The sequence below is a fragment of the Bombina bombina genome, chromosome 1, assembly GCF_027579735.1.
Source record: "Bombina bombina isolate aBomBom1 chromosome 1, aBomBom1.pri, whole genome shotgun sequence".
Lineage (NCBI taxonomy): Eukaryota > Metazoa > Chordata > Amphibia > Anura > Bombinatoridae > Bombina > Bombina bombina.
In genome coordinates this window covers 1111564339-1111589473 of record NC_069499.1, presented here as the reverse complement: position 1 = coordinate 1111589473, position 25135 = coordinate 1111564339, and the positions used below count along the sequence as shown (strand labels likewise).

At 42.0% G+C, this 25135-nt stretch overlaps 1 protein-coding gene across 2 annotated transcripts in view; it reads right to left on the bottom strand.

Annotated features, from left to right (window-relative positions):
- The window catches only part of ARHGAP23 (Rho GTPase activating protein 23), a 289496-nt gene that overhangs the window by 185050 nt on the left and 79311 nt on the right, over nt 1-25135 (bottom strand). For both annotated transcript variants that reach the window (XM_053697729.1, XM_053697720.1), the window contains exon 2: nt 17561-17737. In XM_053697729.1, the coding sequence (XP_053553704.1) occupies nt 17561-17737 (177 nt within the window). The remainder of the gene's footprint in view (nt 1-17560; nt 17738-25135) is intronic.

Genomic DNA, 25135 nt, shown 5'->3' with positions numbered 1-25135 from the left:
TCCACAAACTCCACTTGAAGGGTCCCTGAGAGACTGAAGGTTCTGAGGCACCAAAAAACTCTTTGGAAAATTGGAGTGAGATTATGCTAAAAGAAAATATGGAGTCTGAACCAAAAATTTGTCAAGGTAATGAAACACTGCAATACCCTGAGCTCTGATCACGGACAATAGGGCTCCCAGAACCTTTGTGAAAAGTATTGGAGCTGTAGCCAGACCAAAAGATAGAGCAACAAACTGAAAATGCTTGTCTAAAAATGCAAACCTCAGAAACTGGTAATGTTCCCTGTGAATTGGAACATGAAGATAAGTATCCTTTAAATCTATTGTGGACATAAACTGACTTTGCTGAACTAAAGGCAGAATAGTCTCCATTTTGAAAGTAGGCATTCTGATAAACTTGTTCAGAGCTTTCGGATCTAGAACTGGTCTGAAAGTACCTTCCCTTCTTTGGAACAATGAAGAGATTTGAATAAAATCCCATCCCCTGTTCCTGCAAAGGAACTGGAGCAATCACTCCCATAGTTTCCAAATCTGAAACTGACTGAAAAAAAGCTTGGGCCTTTAAGGGATTCCTTGGAACATTGGACAGAAAAAAACCTTCCTCTGGGAGGCTTTGTTCTGAATCAGATAACCCTGTGAAACTATATTCAGAGCCCATGGATCTGGAACAGTACTGAAACCAAGCTTCCTGAAAAAGGCATGACCTATGCCCTACCCTCTGGATCAGGGGCCTCACCTTCATGTAGACTTGGAAGTAGGGGTGGACTTTTTGGCTTGCTTACGTCTGTTGTAATTTGCACTAGGCTTCCAGACTGGGCAAGAGGTGTTTTGTTGTTCTGACGAAAGAAAGGAAAATTATTTTCCTTTGGACCTTTTGTCCTGAGGAAGAAAAGCACCTTTAACTTCAGTAACTGTAGAAATGATAGGATTCAAATATCCATGGAAAAAAAGAGATAAAAGTCTGGATTTAGACACCATATCAGCAGTGTCAGGGTGCCAGGAATGAGACTGAGACTAGAAGTGCAAAAATAATCACACCTTTATTAATAACAAAGAAATAATAAAAAGTCCACAAGTCAAATAACAAACCAGGAGTCAAAGCCAGAGCTGGAAGTCAGACGAGCCGAGTCAGGAGCCAAAGCGAGTAGTCAGACAGCCAGGTAATACACAGGAACTAACAAACAGGTCTGAGACAATGCAAGGGCAAAGCATACTGAACAGAGGCCCTTTAAATAAGTGATGACATCACAATACTGAGACTGCAACCTGTCTCACACGGATGATGTACACCAGTCCGGCCATAAGAGGGTAATCAGTAAATGAGCAGCATCAGACACTCTGCACCAGATTCAGAAAGAGGTAAGTAAAATGGCTGCCAGCAGCACATGGCAAACAAAGCAGGGAAAAAACCCTGACAAGCAGACAATGAATAAAGCCTTAAAGCTCTTTTAGAAAGAACTGCCAAGGACATGGTTTTAACATTAATTTTAATAATGTCAAATAGAGCATCACAAATAAAGGAATTAGCACTTTTGAGCAATACCAAGAGGTTAAAAAAAATCTTCACTAGCAGAATCATTAGAAAACTGCTCTGAAAGACTAGTTAACCAGTAAGAAGAAGCAGCAGCTACATCAGCAATAGAAATAGCTGGCCTAAACAAATAACCTGCTTGCAGAAAGGGCCTTTTTTTTTTAAGTACTGTCTTCCAAAGGGATAGTAGTACGCTTAGCCAGAGTCAGGTAAGGAGTATAACTTCTTAAAGGGACAGTCAAATCCCAAAAAAACTTTCATGATTCAGATAGGGCATGTAATTTTAAACAACTTTACAATTTACTTTTATCACCAATTTTGCTTTGTTCTCTTGGTATTCTTAGTTGAAAGCTAAACCTAGGAGGTTCATATGCTAATTTCTTAGACCTTGAAGCCCCCCTCTAATCTAAATGCATTTTCATAGTTTTCACCACTAGAGGGCATTAGTTCATGTGTTTCATATAGATAACATTGAGCTCATGCACATGAATTTACCATGGAGACAGCTCTGACTGGCTAAACTGCAAGTCTGTCAAAAGAACTGAAATAAGGGGGCAGTGATACAAGGTAAATACAGAGGTAAAACGTGTATAATTATAACTGTGTTGGTTATGCAAAACTGGGGAACTGGTAATTAAGGGATTATCTATCTTTTTAAACAACAAAAATTCTGGTGTTGACTGTCCCTTTAAACCTTGCAGAACGATTAAAACAATTGCCTGGCTTAGACTATTCCCTAGAAACTATTTCAGAAACAGAATCGGGAATAGGAAAAACCACAGGGGTTTTAGCATCAGTTTTAAAGACTGAATCTAAACTGTTAAAATGCTTATCCTTAGAACCCTTAAAGTGATTGTAAACTTAGCCCAGTATCAAATACTCCTGTTAAAAACAGGGGCACTTTAATTCATTAAAATTTACAATGATGCTTATTTTTTAAAATATTTACCTTTTTTTATGGTAAACATAACGCCGATCCTCTGCCGCTTTCATTAGAATATCAATGACATATCTGGCTTCCTCCAATCGTTGCGTTGCCCCACGAGCTGGACTCCAAATGGGGCACACACAACGATTAGAGGAAGCCGGACTCATCATCGATCTTCTAAAGAAAGCAACAAATGCAGGTGGAGGATCGGTGTTATGTTTACCATAGTGCAAAGGTAAGTATTTTAAAAAATAGGCATCATTGTAAACTTTAATTAATTAAAGTGCCCCTGTTTTTATTTGATACTGGGCTTTATTTTGTTAAAGTTCACAATCACTTTAAGAGTATTTAACCCCTAAAGTAAGAAAAAAACTCTTTCAAAGGGGACATGTATGTTCAACTTTAAATAAACAAGAGGGTAAATCAGGTTCAACATCAGAAGAAGATTCCTCATGACGAGGGGAAACGTATCCTTCTGAAGACACAACAGGACTACCCCTAGCCTCAGAAGGCATAACACTAGTAGAAGGTATATTCTGAACTGACCTTTTGCACTTACTTGAAGGCGGGAGAGCTGCTAGAAATGGTAGATTTGATGAGAACTTTCACACCTGGAGAAAAATCTATAGAGCAGTAATACCCATAGAAGCAGCATTAGGTTAGTCAGAATGCATTAACATGTTTAAACAAGAGTCACATAAATACGCTGGAGGAGATACTTCAGCTTTTAAAGGGACAGTCAACACCAGAATTTTTGTTGTTTAAAAAGATAGATAATCCCTTTATTACTCATTCCCCAGTTTTGCATAACCAACATTGTTATATTAATATACTTTTTACCTCTGTGATTAACTTGTATTTAAGCATCTTCGGACAGCCCCCTGATCACATGACATTTTATTTATTATCTATTGACTTCTATTTTAGCCAATTAGTGCAGTGCCTGCCACAAGCCACAGGCATGATCACAATGTTATCTATATGGCTGAGATGAACTAGCTCTTCCCTGTTATGAAAAGCAAATAATAAAGCATGTGATAATAGGCAACCTTTAAGGCAGTGCTTTCCAAACTGTGTGTCGGCAGCAGTGTGTAGGCGTGTCCCTGCTTCAGCACCAATTTTTTTATTTATTTTTTTTTACATTTTTTTGGGTTTCTGACTTTCCGCCTGCCTGCTACGCATATCACATGGTTGACTCATGATTGATACCTAGGGGGTCACAGATCAACTTAACCTATTGGCACAGCTCAGTGGGAACTGAAACTATTCCCATTGGCTGCTTTGGCGGCACATTGGCTCCTGACTGCACGTGTAGTCTCCTTAATTGGCTCGTGACTGCATGTGTAGTAAGTGAGTGGGACAGCAGTGTGTTTGCAGCATGGGCAGTAGTCAATCGGACTCACCGAGCTCTGAGGGCGGCAGCTTAAACGCTGAGCTGAAGTCAGATGTCAGTGGAGTTTTTTTTGCAGCTAGCTCCCAGTAGTGCATTGCTGCTCCTGCTCTTGATATATGGATAGGAAGTGGAAGCTTAAAAATGCTTGATGATGAAATGTGAGTGTCTTTATCTAATATTCCACCAAATATTCAGAAATTGTGTTCATCCCATCAACCTCATACATCCCATTAAAATAGTAAGTAGTTATTGGTGTTATTAAACTTTTTTTTTTAATTCTTGCAAATACATACTGTTACTTGTAAATACATTTAGTTATTATATAATTTATGTATGTGTCCATATCTCTTGGTTTAACCTCCTGTTTGCTAGTACAACTGAATTACTGTGTCGCGAAATAATGTAGGTCTAAAAAGTGTGTCACCAACATGAAAAGTTTGTAAAGCTCTGCTTTAAGGGCTTAGAAATCATATGAGCCTTCCTAGGTTTAGCTTTCATCTAAGAATACCAAGAGAACAAAGCAAAATTGGTGATAAAAGTAAATTGTAAAGATTTTTTTTGGACTTGGCTGTCCCTTTAACATTGGTAGGAAAGTGTCCAAAGGACCCAGCTTCTAAGGTAGATTTAGGGATAGAATCAGAAGGCTCTATTAAAGCATAAATAATAATATCCCTTTCAAAAGAAGTTTAATAACACTTACAGGTCTAAGGTGCGCTAAGCCGAAACAAAAATAAAGCAGGAGACAAGTAGACTCCACACCCGAAGCCTGGATAGTGCTCACCAGAATAGGACGACACACTCAAAAAACTAAGCTGTTAAAATGGAGATAAGCGCCAAAATGTCACATGAGGCATACGTGCACTAACCTGACACCCCGACCCAAAAGCCAAAGCACAGGAAAAATTAACACTCCTAAGCGTGTGGGGAAAAAAAGATGACTCAAGTCTGCTTTGGGTCTGCATGCGATAAAAATACAAACTAAACACTCATAGCGGTATAAATCCAGTGAGCGCCAAAAACATAAAAGGGAATAAAAAATAAATATAATGATTTTGTCCCAACGCTATAAAAAAATTATCAAATAAATATATAAATTAGCAATGCCCAAACTAGGCTACAGAGTGTCATATCAATAAAAATATGATACTTACCAACAGACACTCATCTACTAGTAAAGTAGATAGCCAAACCAGTTACTGAAACGTATCAGCAGAGACAAGTCACTGCAAACACTATTAAAAGGTTTATGACAACATTTCCCATAAGGTGAAAAAAAGGAGTCACAAATCATATCCCATATATACACTGTACTCTGAGGGGAAAACGACCCTCAACATAGTTTAAAAGCCCATCTCTCTTAAGAATCAAATGCACATCTTCATTCTTTGACCAACTCCAGTGGAGACAAAGACAAGATTGAGGTACCTGTGAGGTGGGAGGGGTTTGGGAGTCTTTGCCTACTCCTAGTGGTAAGGAAGAGTAATTCCCAGGAATAATGGATCGTAGCGTCTCACCACCGGTGTGAAAGAAATAAAGATTTAACTTTCTTAGGGAGGAGAGAGAAAAGATGGATTGTACTAATATTTGGGGACTTGAGAGCATAGATGTCTAAAATTAGGCAAGCATGGTTGCCCATAATGTACAGCAGTGCCAGACAAAGTTAAATAACATATATTTGTCAAACCCTGGTGTAGAGAGAACTTATGCATGGGGAGCAGCTAGACAACAGATGTGCAACTGATAGACAAACAGGTGCAAGGGCTAGATGCACAGGGAGAAGGGAGGAAACACATACAAGGGCTAGATGCACAGGGAGAAGGGAGGAAACACATACAAGGCCTAGATGCACAGGGAGAAGGGAGGGAACACATTCAAGTGCTAGATGCACAGGGAGAAGGGAGGTAACACATACAAGGGCTAGATGCACAGGAAGAAAGGACGGGAGCACATACTAGGGTTAGATGCACATGGAGAAGGGAGGGAACACATACAAGGGCTAGATGCACAGGGAGAAGGGAGGAAACACATACAAGGGCTAGATGCACAGGGAGAAGGGAGGAAACACATACAAGGGCTAGATTCACAGGGAGAAGGGAGGGAGCACATGCAAGGCCTAGATGCACAGGAAGAAGGGAGGGAACACATGCAAGGGCTAGATGTACAGGGAGAAGGGAGGGAACACATACAAGTGCTAGATGCACAGGGAGAAGGGAGGTAACACATACAAGGGCTAGATGCACAGGAAGAAAGGACGGGAGCACATACTAGGGTTAGATGCACATGGAGAAGGGAGGGAACACATACAAGGGCTAGATGCACAGGGAGAAGGGAGGAAACACATCCAAGGGCTAGATGCACAGGGAGAAGGGAGGAAATGCATGCAAGGGCTAGATGCACAGGGAGAAGGGAGGAAACACATGCAAGGGCTAGATGCACAGGGAGAAGGGAGGGAAACACATGCAAGGGCTAGATGCACAGGGAGGAGGGAGGGAGCACATACAAGGGCTAGATGCACAGGGAGAAGGGAGGAAACACATACAAGGGATAGATGCACAGGGAGAAGGGAGGAAACACATACAAGGGGGGGCTAGATGCACAGGGAGAAGGGAGGGGACACATGCAAGGGCTAGATGCACATGGAGAAGGAAGGGAACACATAAAAGGGTTAGATGCACAGGGAGAAGGGAGGAAACACATACAAGGGTTAGATGCACAGGGAGAAGGGAGGAAACACATACAAGGGCTAGATGCACAGGGAGAAGGGAGGAAATGCATGCAAGGGCTAGATGCACAGGGAGAAGGGAGGAAACACATGCAAGGGCTAGATGCACAGGGAGAAGGGAGGGAAACACATGCAAGGGCTAGATGCACAGGGAGGAGGGAGGGAGCACATACAAGGGCTAGATGCACAGGGAGAAGGGAGGAAACACATACAAGGGATAGATGCACAGGGAGAAGGGAGGAAACACATACAAGGGGGGGCTAGATGCACAGGGAGAAGGGAGGGGACACATGCAAGGGCTAGATGCACAGGAAGAAAGGAAGGGAGCACATACTAGGGCTAGATGCACAGGGAGAAGGGAGGGAACACATACAAGGGATAGATGCACAAGGGGAAAGGAGGGGAGTCCTCAGGGGACACATGCAACGGTTAAATACACAGGGAGAAGGGAGGCAACACATGCAAGGAATATATGCACAGGGAGAAGGGAGGGAGCACATACAAGGCCTAGATGCACAGGGAGAAGGGAGGGAACACATGCAAGGGCTAGATGCACAGAGAGAAGCAAGGGAACACATGCAAGGGCTAGATGCACATGGAGAAGGGAGGGGGCACATACAAGGCCTAGATGCACATGGAGAAGGCAGGAAACACATACTAGGGCTAGATTCACAGGGAGAAGAGAGGGAACACATACAAGGGCTAGATACACAGGGAGAAGGGAGGGGACACATGCAAGGGTTAGATACAAAGAGAGAAGGGAGGGAGCACATACTAGGGCTAGATGCACAGAGAGAAGGGAGGGAACACATACTAGGGCTAGATGCACAGGGAGAGGGGAGGGGACACATGCAAGGGTTAGATACACAGGGATAAGGGAGGGGACACATGCAAGGGCTAGATGCACATGGAGAAGGGAGGAAACACATACAAGGGCTAGATGCACAGGGAGAAGAGAGGAAACACATGCAAGGGCTAGATGCACAGGGAGAAGAGAGGAAACACATGCAAGGGCTAGATGCACATGGAGAAGGGAGGGAACACATAAAAGGGTTAGATGCACAGGGAGAAGGGAGGAAACACATACAAGGGTTAGATGCACAGGGAGAAGGGAGGAAACACATACAAGGGCTAGATGCACAGGGAGAAGGGAGGAAACACATACAAGGGCTAGATGCACAGGGAGAAGGGAGGAAACACATACAAGGGTTAGATGCACAGGGAGAAGGGAGGAAACACATACTAGGGCTAGATGCACAGGGAGAAGGGAGGGGACACATGCAAGGGTTAGATACACAGGTAGAAGGGAGGGGACACATGCAGGGGTTATATGCACAGGGAGAAGGGAGGGAGCACATACAAGGGCTAGATGCACAGGGAGAAGGGAGGAAACACATACAAGGGTTAGATGCACAGGGAGAAAGGAGGGAACACATACAAGGGTTAGATGCACAGGGAGAAGGGAGGAAACACATACAAGGGTTAGATGCACAGGGAGAAGGGAGGAAACACATACAAGTGCTAGATGCACAGGGGGAAGGGAGGAAACACATACAAGGGCTAGATGCACAGGGAGAAAGGAGGGAACACATACAAGGGCTAGATGCACAGGGGGAAGGTAGGAAACACATACAAGGGCTAGATGCACAGGGAGAAGGGAGGAAACACATACTAGGGCTAGATGCACAGGGAGAAGGGAGGGGACACATGCAAGGGTTAGATACACAGGTAGAAGGGAGGGGACACATGCAGGGGTTATATGCACAGGCAGAAGGGAGGGAGCACATACAAGGGCTAGATGCACAAGGAAAGGGAGGGAACTAGTGCTAAGGAAACTGTTGTATTGGTAATATGAGGGTATTGATGTACAGTGGGTACAGAATAACAAGGACTGGAGATTATAGACAACATGAAAGTACAAACTACTGCAGAATGCAAAATACTCTTTTCAGAAAAAGGAGACTATTGATGTCACAAAGAGCACAGAATTAATGTACAGAGATCAGAGAGTACAGATGTTTTGTCATTTAAAAATACTGACATTGCAGTAGAACTAGAAAACTAATGGCCATGGAAAAGTGATAACTGATGCTACAGGAGTGAAAGGAATGAAGAATTCATAAACCCTTATGAAAAGACATTTAGAAATGTACAAAACTAATAACCATGGAATTGTGGGTTGTAATATAACATGAAGATGAGTATAGATTATGAGGAAAAAATGTACCAAAGTGAAGGAAGTGATATATTGATGCACATGGATATTATGGTACTAAAAGATACGAAAATGTAAAAATCCAGAAGGAAAAAAAATAAGTTTTTGTGCACAAAACCTAAACCTTGCATACTGAGTAAACAGCATTACTATTAAATGCAAGATAACAAGACAATACAATAGCATTTACTCTGAATTTCAAATGAGTAGCAGATTTTATTCTAACAAGTTTCAAAGTTATGTATATTTCCACTCCCCCTGTACCATGTGATAGCAATCAGCCAATCACACATGCATATACGTATAGTCTGAGATCTTGCACATGCTCAGTAGGAGCTGGTGACTCAAAAAAGTGTAAATATAAAAGACTGTGCACATTTATTTTAATGGAAGTAAATTGGAAAGTTGTTTAAAATTACATGCTGTATCAGAATCATGAAAATATTAATAAAACCTGAGTGTCCCTTTAACAAATTGGTTTAACGGAGATACAAATAAATTGAGACGCTCACACCAGCTGAAAATGCAGACAAAGGAAAACCCAACAGTACAAGTATTTCTAACCAATAACAGAAAACTCAGCACCAGTCAGACGTGTTGGGTAGGCAAATAAAGTAAATAAAGAAAGAAAAGGAAGTAGCTGAGCATGTTTTGTCCAATAAATGGTCTTTTTAAAGCCAAATTAAAGCATTTTGTATACAATTTACATAGAGCATAAATGTTACTCTTTTGCATCAGAGTAAAGGGAAATAGTGCAAAGAGAGTGCCGTATAGTTATGGAAAGGTGGTCATTATGTGTGGAAAATGATGCACAGTGAGGGCAGTGGTGGTTCTACACGGGGGCCTACAAAAGCCAGTAACAATGTCCCTGCCCCCCCCCCCTGAGCTGCCCGGTAATATCTATAAAAAAAAATGGACATAGCTCTTAACAGGATTCATAGTGTGTTTTATGTTTTTTACATCCGGACCAGGCCGAATCCGGTTGTACCCAACCTACCCAGCCCGTGTTCGACTTCCACCCACAACGGGCACCCCTTCTAGCCTGCTACTCAGCTGGAGCAGGACTGAGTCACGACTACTAGTCTAGCAGACAGCAGGCACAGCTTGCTTACTGATCTATGCATGCTGTCAGACGTCACGTGATCACGCGCGGGACGTCACATCAGCGAGAAGACCCCGCACTGTGAGGGGAGTATCAGTAAAACAGGGGTGACCCGGGTGAGTTAGCGTTTATGGATGGTATATCTGTGTGTCTTATAGGGAATATATTACCTCATAAACAAAATAAGCCGCGTCAGAAAATATTATGAATATATGACCATTATACAGTCACCCTTTGAATAACATTCCGTGTATAATTGTCTGAAGCAATGTTATAAGCCAGACTGATCCTCCCCTCTACCTACTGCAGATGAAACCAAACAGTAATTAAATTAAGTTCACTAATTTTAAATATATCCAATGCATTTTTATCTTTCATTTTTATTCTCTCCAAGAAGTTTTAGTTTGGACCATTCCAATTAATGTTTTCAGTTTTGTTGGGTTTTTTTTTGCCGACTAGATATTGAACTAGGGGGTTATACAGTATATTACTAGAAAATATTAATAATGGTTTAGGTTTATGTGATCTGCTCTCAATGTATTCCTATATACCATATACTATGTAAATAGTGGGATTTTATAATATGATTTCCAACAGGTTATTCCTTTATACCCTTACACCTTATACACTGAAGCCTGAAGTGGATTAGTATAACATAATTACCTCCAGGTCTCAATTGTATGCCCATGAAAACTTAACTTATGCTTACCTGATAATTTTCTTTTCTTCAGATGGAGAGAGTCCACAGCTGCATTCATTACTTTTGGGAAATAAGAACCTGGCCACCAGCAGGAGGCAGACACACCCCAGCCAAAGGCTTAAATACTCCTCCCACTTCCCTCATCCCCCAGTCATTCTGCTGAGGAACAAGGAACAGTAGAAGAAATACCAGGGTGAAAAGGTGCCAGAAGAATACAAATAACAGACGCCCCACAGAAAAAAACAGGCGGGGAGCTGTGGACTTTTTCCATCTAAAGAAAAGAAAATGATCATGTAAGCATAATTTAAGTTTTTCTTCATAAATGGAAAGAGTCCACAGCTGCATTCATTACTTTTGGGAAAACAATACCCAAGCTATAGAGGACACTGAATGTGAAAACGGGAGGGTACAATAGGCCGCCCATTCTGAGGGCATCAGGCATGAAAAAAAACCACAACCCAACCAAACCCCGCTTTGACCGAAGCTCGGAAAAAAAATAGAAAGGAAAAGGCCCCAAGGACACTGACCCGCATATAGTCCAAAGGCCAAACTAGAGACGCAAAAGCAGACTCACTGAGCCAACACTCCTCTCGGAGAGACCGTCCCTCAGCAGTCGGTCCCCACACAACCCTTACTAGAACCAGTAGTAACAGCCAAAAGGGAGAGGACAAGAAGGAACCACAGGGATACCCAAAGGGTACAGCAAGTTCCCATAAAGGAAAAACCCCTTTAAAAGTAAGCCAAGCCCACAGAGACCCAAATGGGTCCTGAGAACAAGGTGAGGCGACACCAAGACCAAGCAGAACCACGAGGTTCAAAACCGGGCATCAGCAAGGAGAAGAAAACATCTCCCAAACATTGTGCAACAGCACCGAAAAAGACAGCTGAAGATGAAGTCCTCAAGCCGTCAGAACTCCAAATACTGAGAAAACAGAAATAATACAGGTAGCAAACCCAGAAGGTAAACATCTGAGTCCAGTAACATGCTGCCATCCGTAGGAAGACACGAAAGAAAATACCATCCGTAAGGAAGGAGCAGCCGAACAAAATATCAGATTGCCAAACCTCCAAGAAAGAGGGCACACTCCAGGCAATCCAAGCCGCCAGACCAACTCACAGATCTCAAAAAGGGGAGAAACACAGAACCTCAAAAAAAGGCCCACAGGCACCCCCAAGACCTGAGGATGAGCAACAGATCTCAGATCCTACACCTAGCCAGACCAGTCCAAGTGACAGCAGATCTGAAAGCAGGGGAACAAAAGAGACCCCAAGACCAGCCCCCAAGAGGGCGTAAGAATGGACACAGCTATTCCAACAGAGCTCTGGTGCCAACCCAAAAACTCCTCCTTAGAGACAGTCGAATAGGTTTTAGACCCAATAAGGATCAGCGAAACCACCCAACCAAAGTCTCAACGTGGAGCCAGCAGCTCCCCAGATGGAAAGGAACAACTCAAAGAGAAAACCGTTCCCCGAACCAGTAAAACATCGGTTCCAACCTCCCGTACACAGGAGAGGCCCCCAAAATAGGAAACTAGCCCCCTGAAAAGAGAGCATCGATATAGCACCTGCCCATAAGACAGGAAGCCGTAGGCCGAACCGAGAGAACTCAAGGCCACATCACTGACAAACACGGAAAGAACCCCTTAAAAAAACAGATTGCGAACACACATTCAAGGCGCAATAGCTACAGCTGTACAACTGCAAACCTTCCACTTGCTAGGCAGCAACGCACACCATCAGGTTACATCAGTTGGCTGTCCCAAGGGAACCGTATCGTCCGACACAAGCAAGCCCCAAAGAGTCCCGGCTCTCAGGAAATCTGGCCAAGTTCTAAAACAGAACATCCAGAACAAGGGCTAAGCCCAATTACCCTGGAAACTGGAGCACCCCGAACCAGCCCTAGTATCATAAATGTCCAGTAACAACCCACAGCAGGATCCACAAGTGAAAACGCCAAGTGAAACACTCGACAACCGGAAGAACCAGGACAGGAAGGCCCAAGCCCCATAAATGTTTATAATAAACAACATTCCAGGAACATAAATACCCCGTCTGATATAGAAAACAGACCCACAGGGGAAAATCCAGATTATCCCGGAAAACAAGAGCAAGAATCCCTTGCAAGTCCCGACCCAAAGGGAAGAGACCACCCCTTGCAGGAGCCCATTTCAAAGAGCTAAAGTCTCACAAAGGCCATATAAAGACTCTAGAGTCTAGCAGGCATCCAAACAACACCCCAAACTTCCAAGAACAAGGGGAACAGTGAGGACAAGTCACCCAAACAGAGCACAGCAAGTCTCCATATCACCTCAGATGCGAAATCAGAGGACAGAAAACATGGGTAGAGATGCCACAATAGACGGCAATACCTGAACCATATGAGTGGAAAGGCCACTAGGACATCTTCTACCCAAGAAGGAGATGCAGACTATTCCCAACTCCGGGAAGGTACCCCTAAACGGAGCCCAGAGACACCACACTGTCTAATGTCCCTAAAATGGAACAACCAACTCCCGAAGGGAAATCCAGGTCCCCAGAAGGTGACCCGATCCAGAAGGAGAAACAGACATAGTCCAAAAAGGTCTCAATGGAGAAGAGAACCACTAAAGGAACAAGTCCTAAGAAGGGCAATTCTCAGAGCCTTGAAAGGCAAAACCGTCCAGACCTGCGGAAAAAAACCCTCCACCTTCCAACCAAGTGGGAAGGAATACTCTAGGTCCCGAGGATATCGGAAGCAACAGAGTGACGTAGCGGAAATTCACTGACCCAGTCACCAGATAGACGGCTATTAAGGATGAAACATTCCCGTGAGCCGCACGGACCCGCAAGTCCACTCAAGAAGCATAGCTGAAACTTGTAAAATAAAATAACAGGAAACACAAATAAAAATGAGAGCACTCGGCGCCTCAACCTGACCAGCCAGGTAGAACAGGCGCCACGTGTCTGAATACGTCGCGAGACAGCAGATCTGAACCTAAGCAGGACCAGTCTGCAACCAGGGTCATAAGTGTCAAGCTGCCTAAATCCGTCCTCAGAGAGGGAGGAAGAAAAAACAGACAAACATGGGACGAACGTGTTCCAAACAAACTTCCGCAGAAGTAAACAGCAAATATCGACCCCAGAGTAAGGAAACATAAAAGTAAAAAATTAAATTCATCCTAACCGGATAAAATTAAATGAGAGGAAACCCGAAGGTTAACGCCTAAGAAGAACAGAAATACCCACAGGACCAGCCTAACGGAAACCCTGTCCTTCCACAAAACTGGGCAGGATCTCGATAACAATACTAAAAGGAGATTACGTCATCCCCTCATGTCTAATGAGGTGAGCCATTCGAAGTAGAAGTAGAAGACTGAGGAGTCCTATAGCCATTAAGTATAGGGTCCCCTAACAACTCAAAAACGTGTCTAAGTAGAACACGAGGCGAGCCAGCCTGTAACGAAAGGCACAACCCTCAGGAACAGTTACACCCGCAGGGAACTGCACATGCCCTCCCATGGCCGAGAGACCCGGGACAATAGGGCACGAGCACAATCACAAATAAACACCTGGACTTCGTAGATGAGCAAAAACATGCTACAAATTTCGGTGGGAACAATCCACCCTTCGAGGAGGGATAAACATAACCAGGGTTACCCACATGTGTAGTAGTAGGGAGCAGTAGGGAACTCGCCACTTTGAGGACAGGGCCCCTCAAGGCGGATGGCTTAGCAGTCCCTTGAATCCCCGAGCCCAAGTAACAAGGCACTGAAGAACGGCCTACAGAACATAACTGAGTGACCTGAGTCAACGGGCCAATTCGCATTTTTCACAGGACGAATAATCTGAATCAGAAAGTTGAACAATCTCAACATCAGAATCCTCCACATAGTTGGATAAAGGATACCAAAAGATGGACTACATAGAAAATAATTTGAACAGCACCTGACACCAACAATGGCTGGGGCACTCACCACCTCCTATGAACCAGACACGAGCGGACTAGATTTCTCCGTCGCCACACAGTCAGGAATGCGGAAATGCAAAACAAGAATGTAAACACGCCCAGTCACAAGGTGAACCGTACAGTCCAAAAAAAGCTCTCCTAAAATAAAGGTCGCGTCACTTCCAAAAGGCTGTTATGTTCCAAAAGCTATGAGCCCAGTTAACACTACACATAAGCAGATTGAATCACATAACAAACATGATTAAAAAAAAACCTGTTCAATAGTCCCCCTCAGGAGATATTAACCCTCGATTCCAAGATACTAAAGGAGTCCCACTGAGACCTCTCTTGGGGTCTGTGACACTGCCCTCTCCTTGATTCACTCTTCTCTCTCAAACAGATCCTTCTCCGTCTCTTCTGCTGGTACTCCTCCTCTCTTTTTCCTCTGTCTGTTGGAGTACCTCAAGGCTCTGTCCTGGGTCCTCTACTCTTCTCTATTTACACTTCTTCACTGGGTAAACTTATCAACAGCTATGGCTTCAGCTATCATCTCTATGCGGACGATACCCAGATCTACCTTTCCACCCCTGCACTCTCTCCTTCACTCACATCAGCGACTGCTTATCAAGCATTTCCTCCTGGATGGCCTCTCACCACCTAAGTATAAACATGTCCAAGACCGAACTTCTTCTAATTCCCCCCTCTAACTCTACTCCAGTTTCTAATTTTTCCATCACTGTTGGCGGCACCACTATCTCCCCATCACCCCAAGTCCACTGCCTTGGAGTCACGCTTGACTCAAATCTGTCCTTCATTTCCCACATCCAATTGCTCTCTTCATCCTGCCGCAACCACCTACGCAATATCTCCAAAATTCGTCCGTTTCTAAGTGCTGAAACTACTAAACAGCTAAGCCACTCCCTGGTAATTTCCCAACTTGACTACTGTAACAACTTACTAACTGGCCTCCCTCTCTCCCACCTCTCTCCCCTCCAATCCACCCCTCTTTACGCTCTGTTTCTGCTGCACCTCTCTGTGAGCCCCTTCACTGGTTCCCCATTCACAACAGAGTTAAATTCAAAATTCTCACCCTGACCTACAAAGCCCTCACGAATGCTGCCCCACCCTACCTGTCCTCACTTATCAACAAATACACTCCTGCCCGCCCCCTAAGATCCAACAATGACCTGCTTCTTACGTCCTCTACCATCACCTCCTCTCATGCTAGACTACAGGACTTCTCTTGTGCGGCACCAACCCTCTGGAATGCACTTCCTCGTGCTGTCAGACTTGCCCCTAACCTCTCCTCCTTTAAATGTTCTCTAAAGACCTTTCTGTTCAGGGAAGCTTATCACCCTACTTATTAACATACTAACTTCACTTAACTAATAGCTGCCCTCTATCTCCTCACTAATATCATTCTCACCTTTGCAGTCCCCACCTCCTGTTTCTCATCCTACCCATCTAGATTGTAAGTTCCCACAGGAATAGGGCCCTCAATTCCCCCTGTTTTTGTCTGTAAAATTTTGTCTTATCGTATTGTTTCTCCATTGTACTGTTATCCTTGTACCCATGGGCAGCGCTGCAGAATCTGTTGGCGCTTTCTAAATAAAGAATAATAATAATAATAATAATGTAAGTTCGCAGGAACAAATGAGTTACAGTACATTCATGAAGAAGTAAAATGAAACAACCTTTCTGGAATCTACGCTGTGGAACAGGAACACTACCCTTCAAGTGTAACAGATAGTAGCATCGACCCCGCCATGGACTTGAGAGAAGATAGCAGGCAGCAAAGTGAAGTTTGTCAACGCCGATTGCTTGTGGAGTTGTTAATATGAGTCGGGATGGTTTCGTAGAAAAACTCTTCGTGCATCTACGGACTCTAACTTTCATCCAAGCCCTCACTGAGAGACTGCCAGGATTACTTAAAACTCCCATCCCATGTCTTAGAGTACTACCCTCCATAAGAGACAAAAAACAACTTCTGACACCTCTCTGCCAACCTCCTGGGACCAAAGGCACAGAATGACTGGGGGATGGGGGGTATTTAAGCTTTTGGCTGGGGTGTCCTTGCCTCCTCCTGGTTGCCAGGTTCTTATTTCCCAAAGTAATGAATGCAGCTGTGGACTCTTTCCATTTATGAAGAAAAAATATATTCTGAAGGCTGCATGGGTGGGTATGCCCACAAAAAAAAAATTTTATGCCCATAAAACATTCTAAAGACTGATTTGAGGTGCTTGCATGCTGTTCCTATGTTCGGATAGCTCAATATGATGCTAGGGTTGCCAGCTGTCCAGTAAAATCTTCACAGAAATAATGGACAGTTAAATGTCCAGTATTTAAAACTGCATTTCGATAAATAATACATTTATTGAGTAAAGTAATCAACAGTATCTGCCCGTGTTAAGTAGGAAGGGATGGTTACTTGTGAAATGAGGCGTATGCCTCTACGTTGTTTTTCTTCTTCTAGTAGTTTGTTTCCGTTTTTTAATGTGCCCCTCTAATTAAAGGGACACTGAACACAAATTTTTTCTTTCGTGATTCAGATAGAGCATGACATTTTAAGCAACTTTCTAATTTACTCCTATTATCAATTTTTATTCATTCTCTTGGTATCTTTATTTGAAATGCAAGAATGTAAGTTTAGATGCCGGCCCATTTTTGGTGAACAACCTAGGTTGTCCTTGCTGATTGGTGGATAAATTCATCCACCAATCAAAAACTGCTGTCCAGAGTTCTGAACCCAAAAAAAGTTTAGATGCCTTCTTTTTCAAATAAAGATAGCAAGAGAACGAATAAAAATTGATAATAGGAGTAAATTAGAAAGTTGCTTAAAATTGCCTGCTCTATCTAAATCACGGAAAAAAATGGGTTCAGTGTCCCTTTAAACACTGGCCCCACCTTGACCCCCCGTAAAATTTGTCTAGAACCGCCACTGGCTGAGGGTCAAAAAGAATAAATCTAAAGTTGAGGAGAAAGAACCAAAGCTCATTATAAAGAGGTACAGCAAAAAGTTAGGGGACACAACTGTGCATGGGTACCTGGTGTGTAGAGAGCACAGCAGACTCCGGTGGGTAAACTATAAAGTGACGGAGAGTGAACCCGAACCCTTGCCGGGTCTTCCTGATGACCAGTGTCCTGGGACCAATCCATGATAAAGACTCATCCAGAGGGGGAGAATTAATTGGACAGGCCCCATCCCTCTGGGCCACAGGGGTCTGCATAGAGGGAAGAGAAATTAAATAGGTCCATATAGTGCAAACAAAAACAAGCAATATTATCAACAATACCACAAACAAGCCGTATGTAAAGCACATAAACCAGTGAAGCATCACGATTACTTATATTCAGGATGATTTAGGTTAGGGAACCTGTGTTTAGTAGAGCATAATTATGCTTACAGTTTAATATGTGGGAAATAACATTAGTAGCTGCAGATCTGCAGATGGAGAGGGCTGCAACTGTCCATCAGATATTGTTTAGAATTTGGCAGCGCTTTACAACTGGCGATAATAAAAATATGAGACTGTTTGCAATTGTCCTGTGCTAACTGGCTGATCCATTTTTTTTGCAGACTTTAAATATTGCAGAAATAAAGCAACAAGGGGCTTTATATCTCTATAAACTCTCAGGGAGAACAATTGCTAAACAACAAGTGGTCAGCACTGGATAAAGCACTATGCAGTATACAGAGTAACGTGCCACATGGGTTTCACAATGAAGCACGAGTTGAACAAACTGCTCACTGTGTCTTCTGTCACTCTTCAATTTCAAATCAAGTTATTTACCAGTCTTTCTCCAACCCTATTGTATTTATTTATTTTGTTTAAAATGTATATAGTAAGTCAGGATTTGGTGATCTGTGGGACAGACATAATGTACAAAAGACTCAGTCAATGCAGGATCTGAAAGAGCTACAAGACTACAAGGACAGAGAATAGGAAACTATTCAAAGTAGTTACCACAATATCTTGTAAACTGGTAGGATGAGATGCTAAGACTCAAGTACAAACATATCATTAGATAGAACAGAAAGTGTGCACTATACACAGCAACAGACACCCAATATACATACTATATACCCACAGCAGTAATACCTCACTATACACGGTTACACTGCTATATACACACAGCAACAAACCCCCACTATACATACTATATACCCACAGCAGTAATACCTCACTATACACAGTTACACTGCTATATACACACATTAACAAACCCCCACTATACATACTATATACCCACAGCAGTAATACCTCACTATACACAGTTACACTGCTATATACACACAGCAACAAACCCCCACTATACATACTATATACCTACAGCAGTAATACCTCACTATACAGTTACACTGCTATATACAGGTGAAAATTAGAATATCGTGCAAAAAGTTCATTTATTTCACTAATGCAACTTAAAAGGTAAAACTAATATATGAGATAGACTCATTACATGCAAAGCAAGATAGTTCATAATTGTGATGATTATGGCTTACAGCTCATGAAAACCCCAAATCCACAATCTCAGAAAAACATAATTTATGTAAGAACTTACCTGATAAATTCATTTCTTTCATATTAGCAAGAGTCCATGAGCTAGTGACGTATGGGATATACATTCCTACCAGGAGGGGCAAAGTTTCCCAAACCTTAAAATGCCTATAAATACACCCCTCACCACACCCACAATTCAGTTTAACGAATAGCCAAGAAGTGGGGTGATAAGAAAAAAGTGCGAAAGCATATAAAATAAGGAATTGGAATAATTGTGCTTTATACAAAAAAATCATAACCACCACAAAAAAAGGGCGGGCCTCATGGACTCTTGCTAATATGAAAGAAATGAATTTATCAGGTAAGTTCTTACATAAATTATGTTTTCTTTCATGTAATTAGCAAGAGTCCATGAGCTAGTGACGTATGGGATAATGACTACCCAAGATGTGGATCTTTCCACACAAGAGTCACTAGAGAGGGAGGGATAAAATAAAGACAGCCAATTCCTGCTGAAAATAATCCACACCCAAAATAAAGTTTAATAAAAAACATAAGCAGAAGATTCAAACTGAAACCGCTGCCTGAAGTACTTTTCTACCAAAAACTGCTTCAGAAGAAGAAAATACAACAAAATGGTAGAATTTGGTAAAAGTATGCAAAGAGGACCAAGTTGCCGCTTTGCAAATCTGATCAACCGAAGCTTCATTCCTAAACGCCTAGGAAGTAGAAACTGACCTAGTAGAATGAGCTGTAATCCTATGAGGCGGAGTCTTACCCTACTCAACATAGGCAAGATGAATTAAAGATTTCAACCAAGATGCCAAAGAAATGGCAGAAGTTTTCTGGCCTTTCTAAAACCGGAAAAGATAACAAATAAACTAGAAGTCTTTCGGAAAGACTTAGTAGCTTCAACATAATATTACAAAGCTCTAATAACATCCAAAGAATGCAACGATTTCTCCTTAGAATTCTTAGGATTAAGACATAATGAAGGAACCACAATGTCTCTACTAATGTTGTTGGATTCACAACTTAGGTAAAAATTCAAAAGAAGTTCGCAACACCGCCTTATCCTGATGAAAAATCAGAAAAGGAGACTCACAAGAAAGAGCAGATAATTCAGAAACTCTTCTGACAGAAGAGATGGCCAAAAGGAACAAAACTTTCCAAGAAAGTAATTTAATATCCAATGAATGCATAGGTTCAAATGGAGGAGCTTGAAGAGCCCCCAGAACCAAATTCAAACTCCAAGGAGGAGAAATTGACTTAATGACAGGCTTTATACGAACCAAAGCTTGTACAAAACAATGAATATCAGGAAGAATAGCAATCTTTCTGTGAAAAAGAACAGAAAGAGCAGAGATTTGACCTTTCAAGGAACTTGCGGACAAACCCTTATCTAAACCATCCTGAAGAAACTGTAATATTCTCGGTATTCTAAAAGAATGCCAAGAAAAATGATGAGAAAGACACCAAGAAATATAAGTCTTCCAGACTCTATAATATATCTCTCTGGATACAGATTTACGAGCCTGTAACATAGTATTAATCACAGAGTCAGAGAAACCTCTTTGACCAAGAATCAAGCGTTCAATCTCCATACCTTTAAATTTAAGGATTTCAGATCCTGATGGAAAAAGGACCTTGAGACAAAAGGTCTGGTCTTAACGGAAGAGTCCACGGTTGGCAAGAGGCCATCCGGACAAGATCCGCATACCAAAACCTGTGAGGCCATGCCGGAGCTACCAGCAGAACAAATGAGCATTCCTTCAGAATCTTGGAGATTACTCTTGGAAGAAGAACTAGAGGCGGAAAGATATAGGCAGGATGATACTTCCAAGGAAGTGATAATGCATCCACTGCCTCCGCCTGAGGATCCCGGGATCTGGACAGATACCTGGGAAGTTTCTTGTTTAGATGAGAAGCCATCAGATCTATTTCTGGAAGTTCCCACATTTGAACAATCTGAAGAAATACCTCTGGGTGAAGAGACCATTCGCCCGGATGCAACGTTTGGCGACTGAGATAATCCGCTTTCCAATTGTCCATACCTGGGATATGAACCGCAGAGATTAGACAGGAGCTGGATTCCGCCCAAACCAAAATTCGAGATACTTCTTTCATAGCCAGAGGACTGTGAGTCCCTCCTTGATGATTGATGTATGCCACAGTTGTGACATTGTCTATCTGAAAACAAATGAACAACTCTCTCTTCAGAAGAGGCCAAGACTGAAGAGCTCTGAAAATTGCACGGAGTTCCAAAATATTGATCGGAAATCTCACCTCCTGAGATTCCCAAACCCCTTGTGCCATCAGATACCCCCACACAGCTCCCCAACCTGAAAGACTTGCATCTGTTGAGATTATAGTCCAGGTCGGAAGAACAAAGAAGCCCCCTGAACTAAACGATGGTGATCTGTCCACCATGACAGAGAGTGTTGAAAAATCGGTTTAAAGATATTAATTGAGATATCTTTGAGTAATCCCTGCACCATTGGTTCAGCATACAGAGCTGAAGAGGTCGCATGTGAAAACGAGCAAAGGAGATCGCATCTGATGCGGCAGTCCTAAGACCCAACATTTCCATGCATAAGGCTACCAAAGGGAATGATTGTGACTGAAGGTTTTGACAAGCTGATATCAATGTTAAACTTCTCTTGTCTGACAAGGACAGAGTCATAGACACTGAATTTATCTAGAAACCTAAAAAGGTTACCCTTGTCTGAGGAATCAATGAACTGATTGGTAAATTGATCCTCCAACCATGAACTTGAAGAAACAACACAAGTCGATTCGTATGAGATTCTTCGAAAATGAGAAGACTGAGCAAGTACCAAGATATCGTCCAAATAAGGAAATACCAAAACCCTATTCTCTGATTACAGAAAGAAGGGCACCGAGAACCTTTGAAAAAAATTCTTGGAACTGAGGCTAGGCTAAACGGTAGAGCCACAAAACTGGTAATGCTTGTCTAAAAAGAGAATCTCAGACACTAAAAGTGATCTGGATGAATCGGAATATGCAGATACACATCCTGTAAATCTATTGTAGACATATAATGCCCTTGCTAAACAAAAGGCAGGATAGTCCTACAGTAACCATCTTGAATGTTGGTATCCTAACATAACGATTCAATAATGATAGATCCGGAACTGGTCTGAAGGAATTGACCTTCTTTGGTACAATGAAGAGATAAAATAAAACCCCAGCCCCTGTTCCAGAACTGGCATAAATACTCCAGCCAACTCTAGATCTGAAACACATTTCAGAAATGCTGAGCCTTTGCTGTGTTAACTGGGACACGGGAAAGAAAAGAATCTCTTAGCAGGAGGCCTTAACTTGAAGCCAATTCTGTACCTTTCTGAAACCAGAGATTAAGAACGGAATTGATCCAAATTTCTTTGAAGAAAACGTAATCTGCCCCATACCAGCTGAGCTGGAATAAGGGCCGCACCTTCATAGGTACTTAGAAGCTGGCTATAGGTTTCTATAAGGCTTGGATATATTCCAAACTGGAAATAGTTTCCAAACTGATACCGCTCCTGAGGATGAAGGATCAGGCTTTTGTTCCTTGTGAGGAAAGGAACGAAAACGATTATTTACCCTGGAAAGAAAGGGAAAGCAAAGTTGACTTAGAAGACATGTCAGCATTCCAAGTTTAATCCATAAACTTTTCTAGCTAAAATAGCTAGAGACATATACCTGACATCAACTCTAATGATATCAAAAGATGGTATCACCAATAAAATTATTAGCATGTTATAGAATAATAATAATGCTATAAAATTATGATCTGTTACTTGTTGCGCTAAAGCTTCTAACCAAAAAGTTGAAGCTGCAGCAACATCCGCTAAAAATATAGCAGGTCTAAGAAGATTACCTGAACATAAGTAAGCTTTTCTTAGAAAGGATTCAATTTTCCTATCTAAAGGATCCTTAAATGAAGTACTATCTGCCGTAGGAATAGTAGTACATTAGCAGGAGTAGAGACAGCCCCATAACCTTAGGGATTTTTGTCCCAAAAAACTCTAATCTGTCAGATGGCACAGGATATAATTTGCTTAAACGTCTAGAAGGAGTAAATAAATGACCCAAATTATTCCATTCCCTGGAAATTACTTCAGAAATAGCATCAGGGAGATAAAACACTTCTGGAATAACTACAGGAGATTTAAAAACCTTATTTAAACGTTTACATTTAGTATCAAGAGGACCAGAATCCTCTATTTCTAATGCAAATAACACTTCTTTAAGTAAAGAACGAATAAATTCCATCTTGAACAAATACAAAGATTTATCAGCATCAACCTCTGAGACAGAAACCTCTGAACCAGAAGAACCATTATCAGTATCAGAATGATGATGTTCATTTAAAAATTCATCTGAAAAAAGAGAAGTTTTAAAAGACTTTTATGTATACTAGAAGGAGAAATAACAGACATAGCCTTCTTAATGGATTTAAAAAATAAAATCTCTTATGTTATCAGGAACACTCTGAAAATTAGATGTTGACGGAACAGCAACAGGTAATGTAACAGTACTAAAGGAAATTTTATCTGCATTAATAAGTTTGACATGACATGCAATACAAATAACAGCTGGAGAAACAGATACCAAAAGTTTATAGCAGATACACTTAGCTTGGTAGCTCCAGCACTGTGCAGTGATTTTCCTGAAGTATCTTCTGACTCAGTTGCAACGTGGAACATCTTGCAATATGTAAAAGAAAAAAACAACATATAAAGCAAAATTGATCAAATTCCTTAAATGACAGTTTCAGGAATGGGAAAAAATGCCAAAGAACAAGCTTCTAGCAACCAGAAGCAATAAAAAATGAGACTTAAATAATGTGGAGACAAAAGTGACGCCCATATTTTTTCGCGCCAAATAAGACGCCCACATTATTTGGCGCCAAAAATGACGCCACATCCGGAACGCCGACATTTTTGGCGCAAAATAACGTCAAAGAATGACGCAACTTCCGGCGACACGTATGACGCCGGAAACGGAAATAGAATTTTTGCGCCAAAAAAGTCCGCGCCAAGAATGACGCAATAAAATGAAGCATTTTCAGCCCCCGCGAGCCTAACAGCCCACAGGGAAAAAGTCAAATTTTAAGGTAAAAAATGTTACATTAAAATGCATTATCCCAAATATGAAACTGACTGTCTGAAAAATAAGGAAAGTTGAACATTCTGAGTCAAGGCAAATAAATGTTTGAATACATATATTTTGAACTTTATAAACAAAGTGCCCAACCATAGCTAGGAGTGTCACAGAAAATAAGACTTACTTACCCCAGGACACTCATCTACATATAGCAGATAGCCAAACCAGTACTGAAACGAGAATCAGCAGAGGTAATGGTATATATAAGAGTATATCGTCGATCTGAAAAGGGAGGTAAGAGATGAATCTCTACGACCGATAACAGAGAACCTATGAAATAGACCCCTTAGAAGGAGATCACTGCATTCAAATAGGCAATACTCTCCTCACATCCCTCTGACATTCACTGCACGCTGAGAGGAAAACCGGGCTCCAACTTGCTGCGGAGCGCATATCAACGTAGAATCTAGCACAAACTTACTTCACCACCTCCATTGGAGGCAAAGTTTGTAAAAACTGAATTGTGGGTGTGGTGAGGGGTGTATTTATAGGCATTTTAAGGTTTGGGAAACTTTGCCCCGCCTGGTAGGAATGTATATCCCATACGTCACAAGCTCATGGACTCTTGCTAATTACATGAAAGAAATTAGAACATTACATGCAATCAATAAAACAAGGATTGTAAATACCAGTAGAACAATATCGGACTTCTGAAAAGTATAAGCATGCATACTGTATGTACTCAGTACTTGGTTTGGGCCCCTTTTGCAGCAATTACTGCCTCAATGCGGTGTGGCATGGAAGCTATCAGCCTGTGGCACTGCTGAAGTGTTATGGAAGACCAGGATGCTTCAGTAGCAGCCTTCAGCTCTTCTGCATTGTTCGGTCTCATGTCTCTCATCTTTCTCTTGGCAATGCCCCATAGATTCTCTAAGGGGTTCAGGTCAGGCGAGTTTGCTGGTCAATCAAGCACAGTAATCCCACGGTCATTGAACCAGGTGTTGG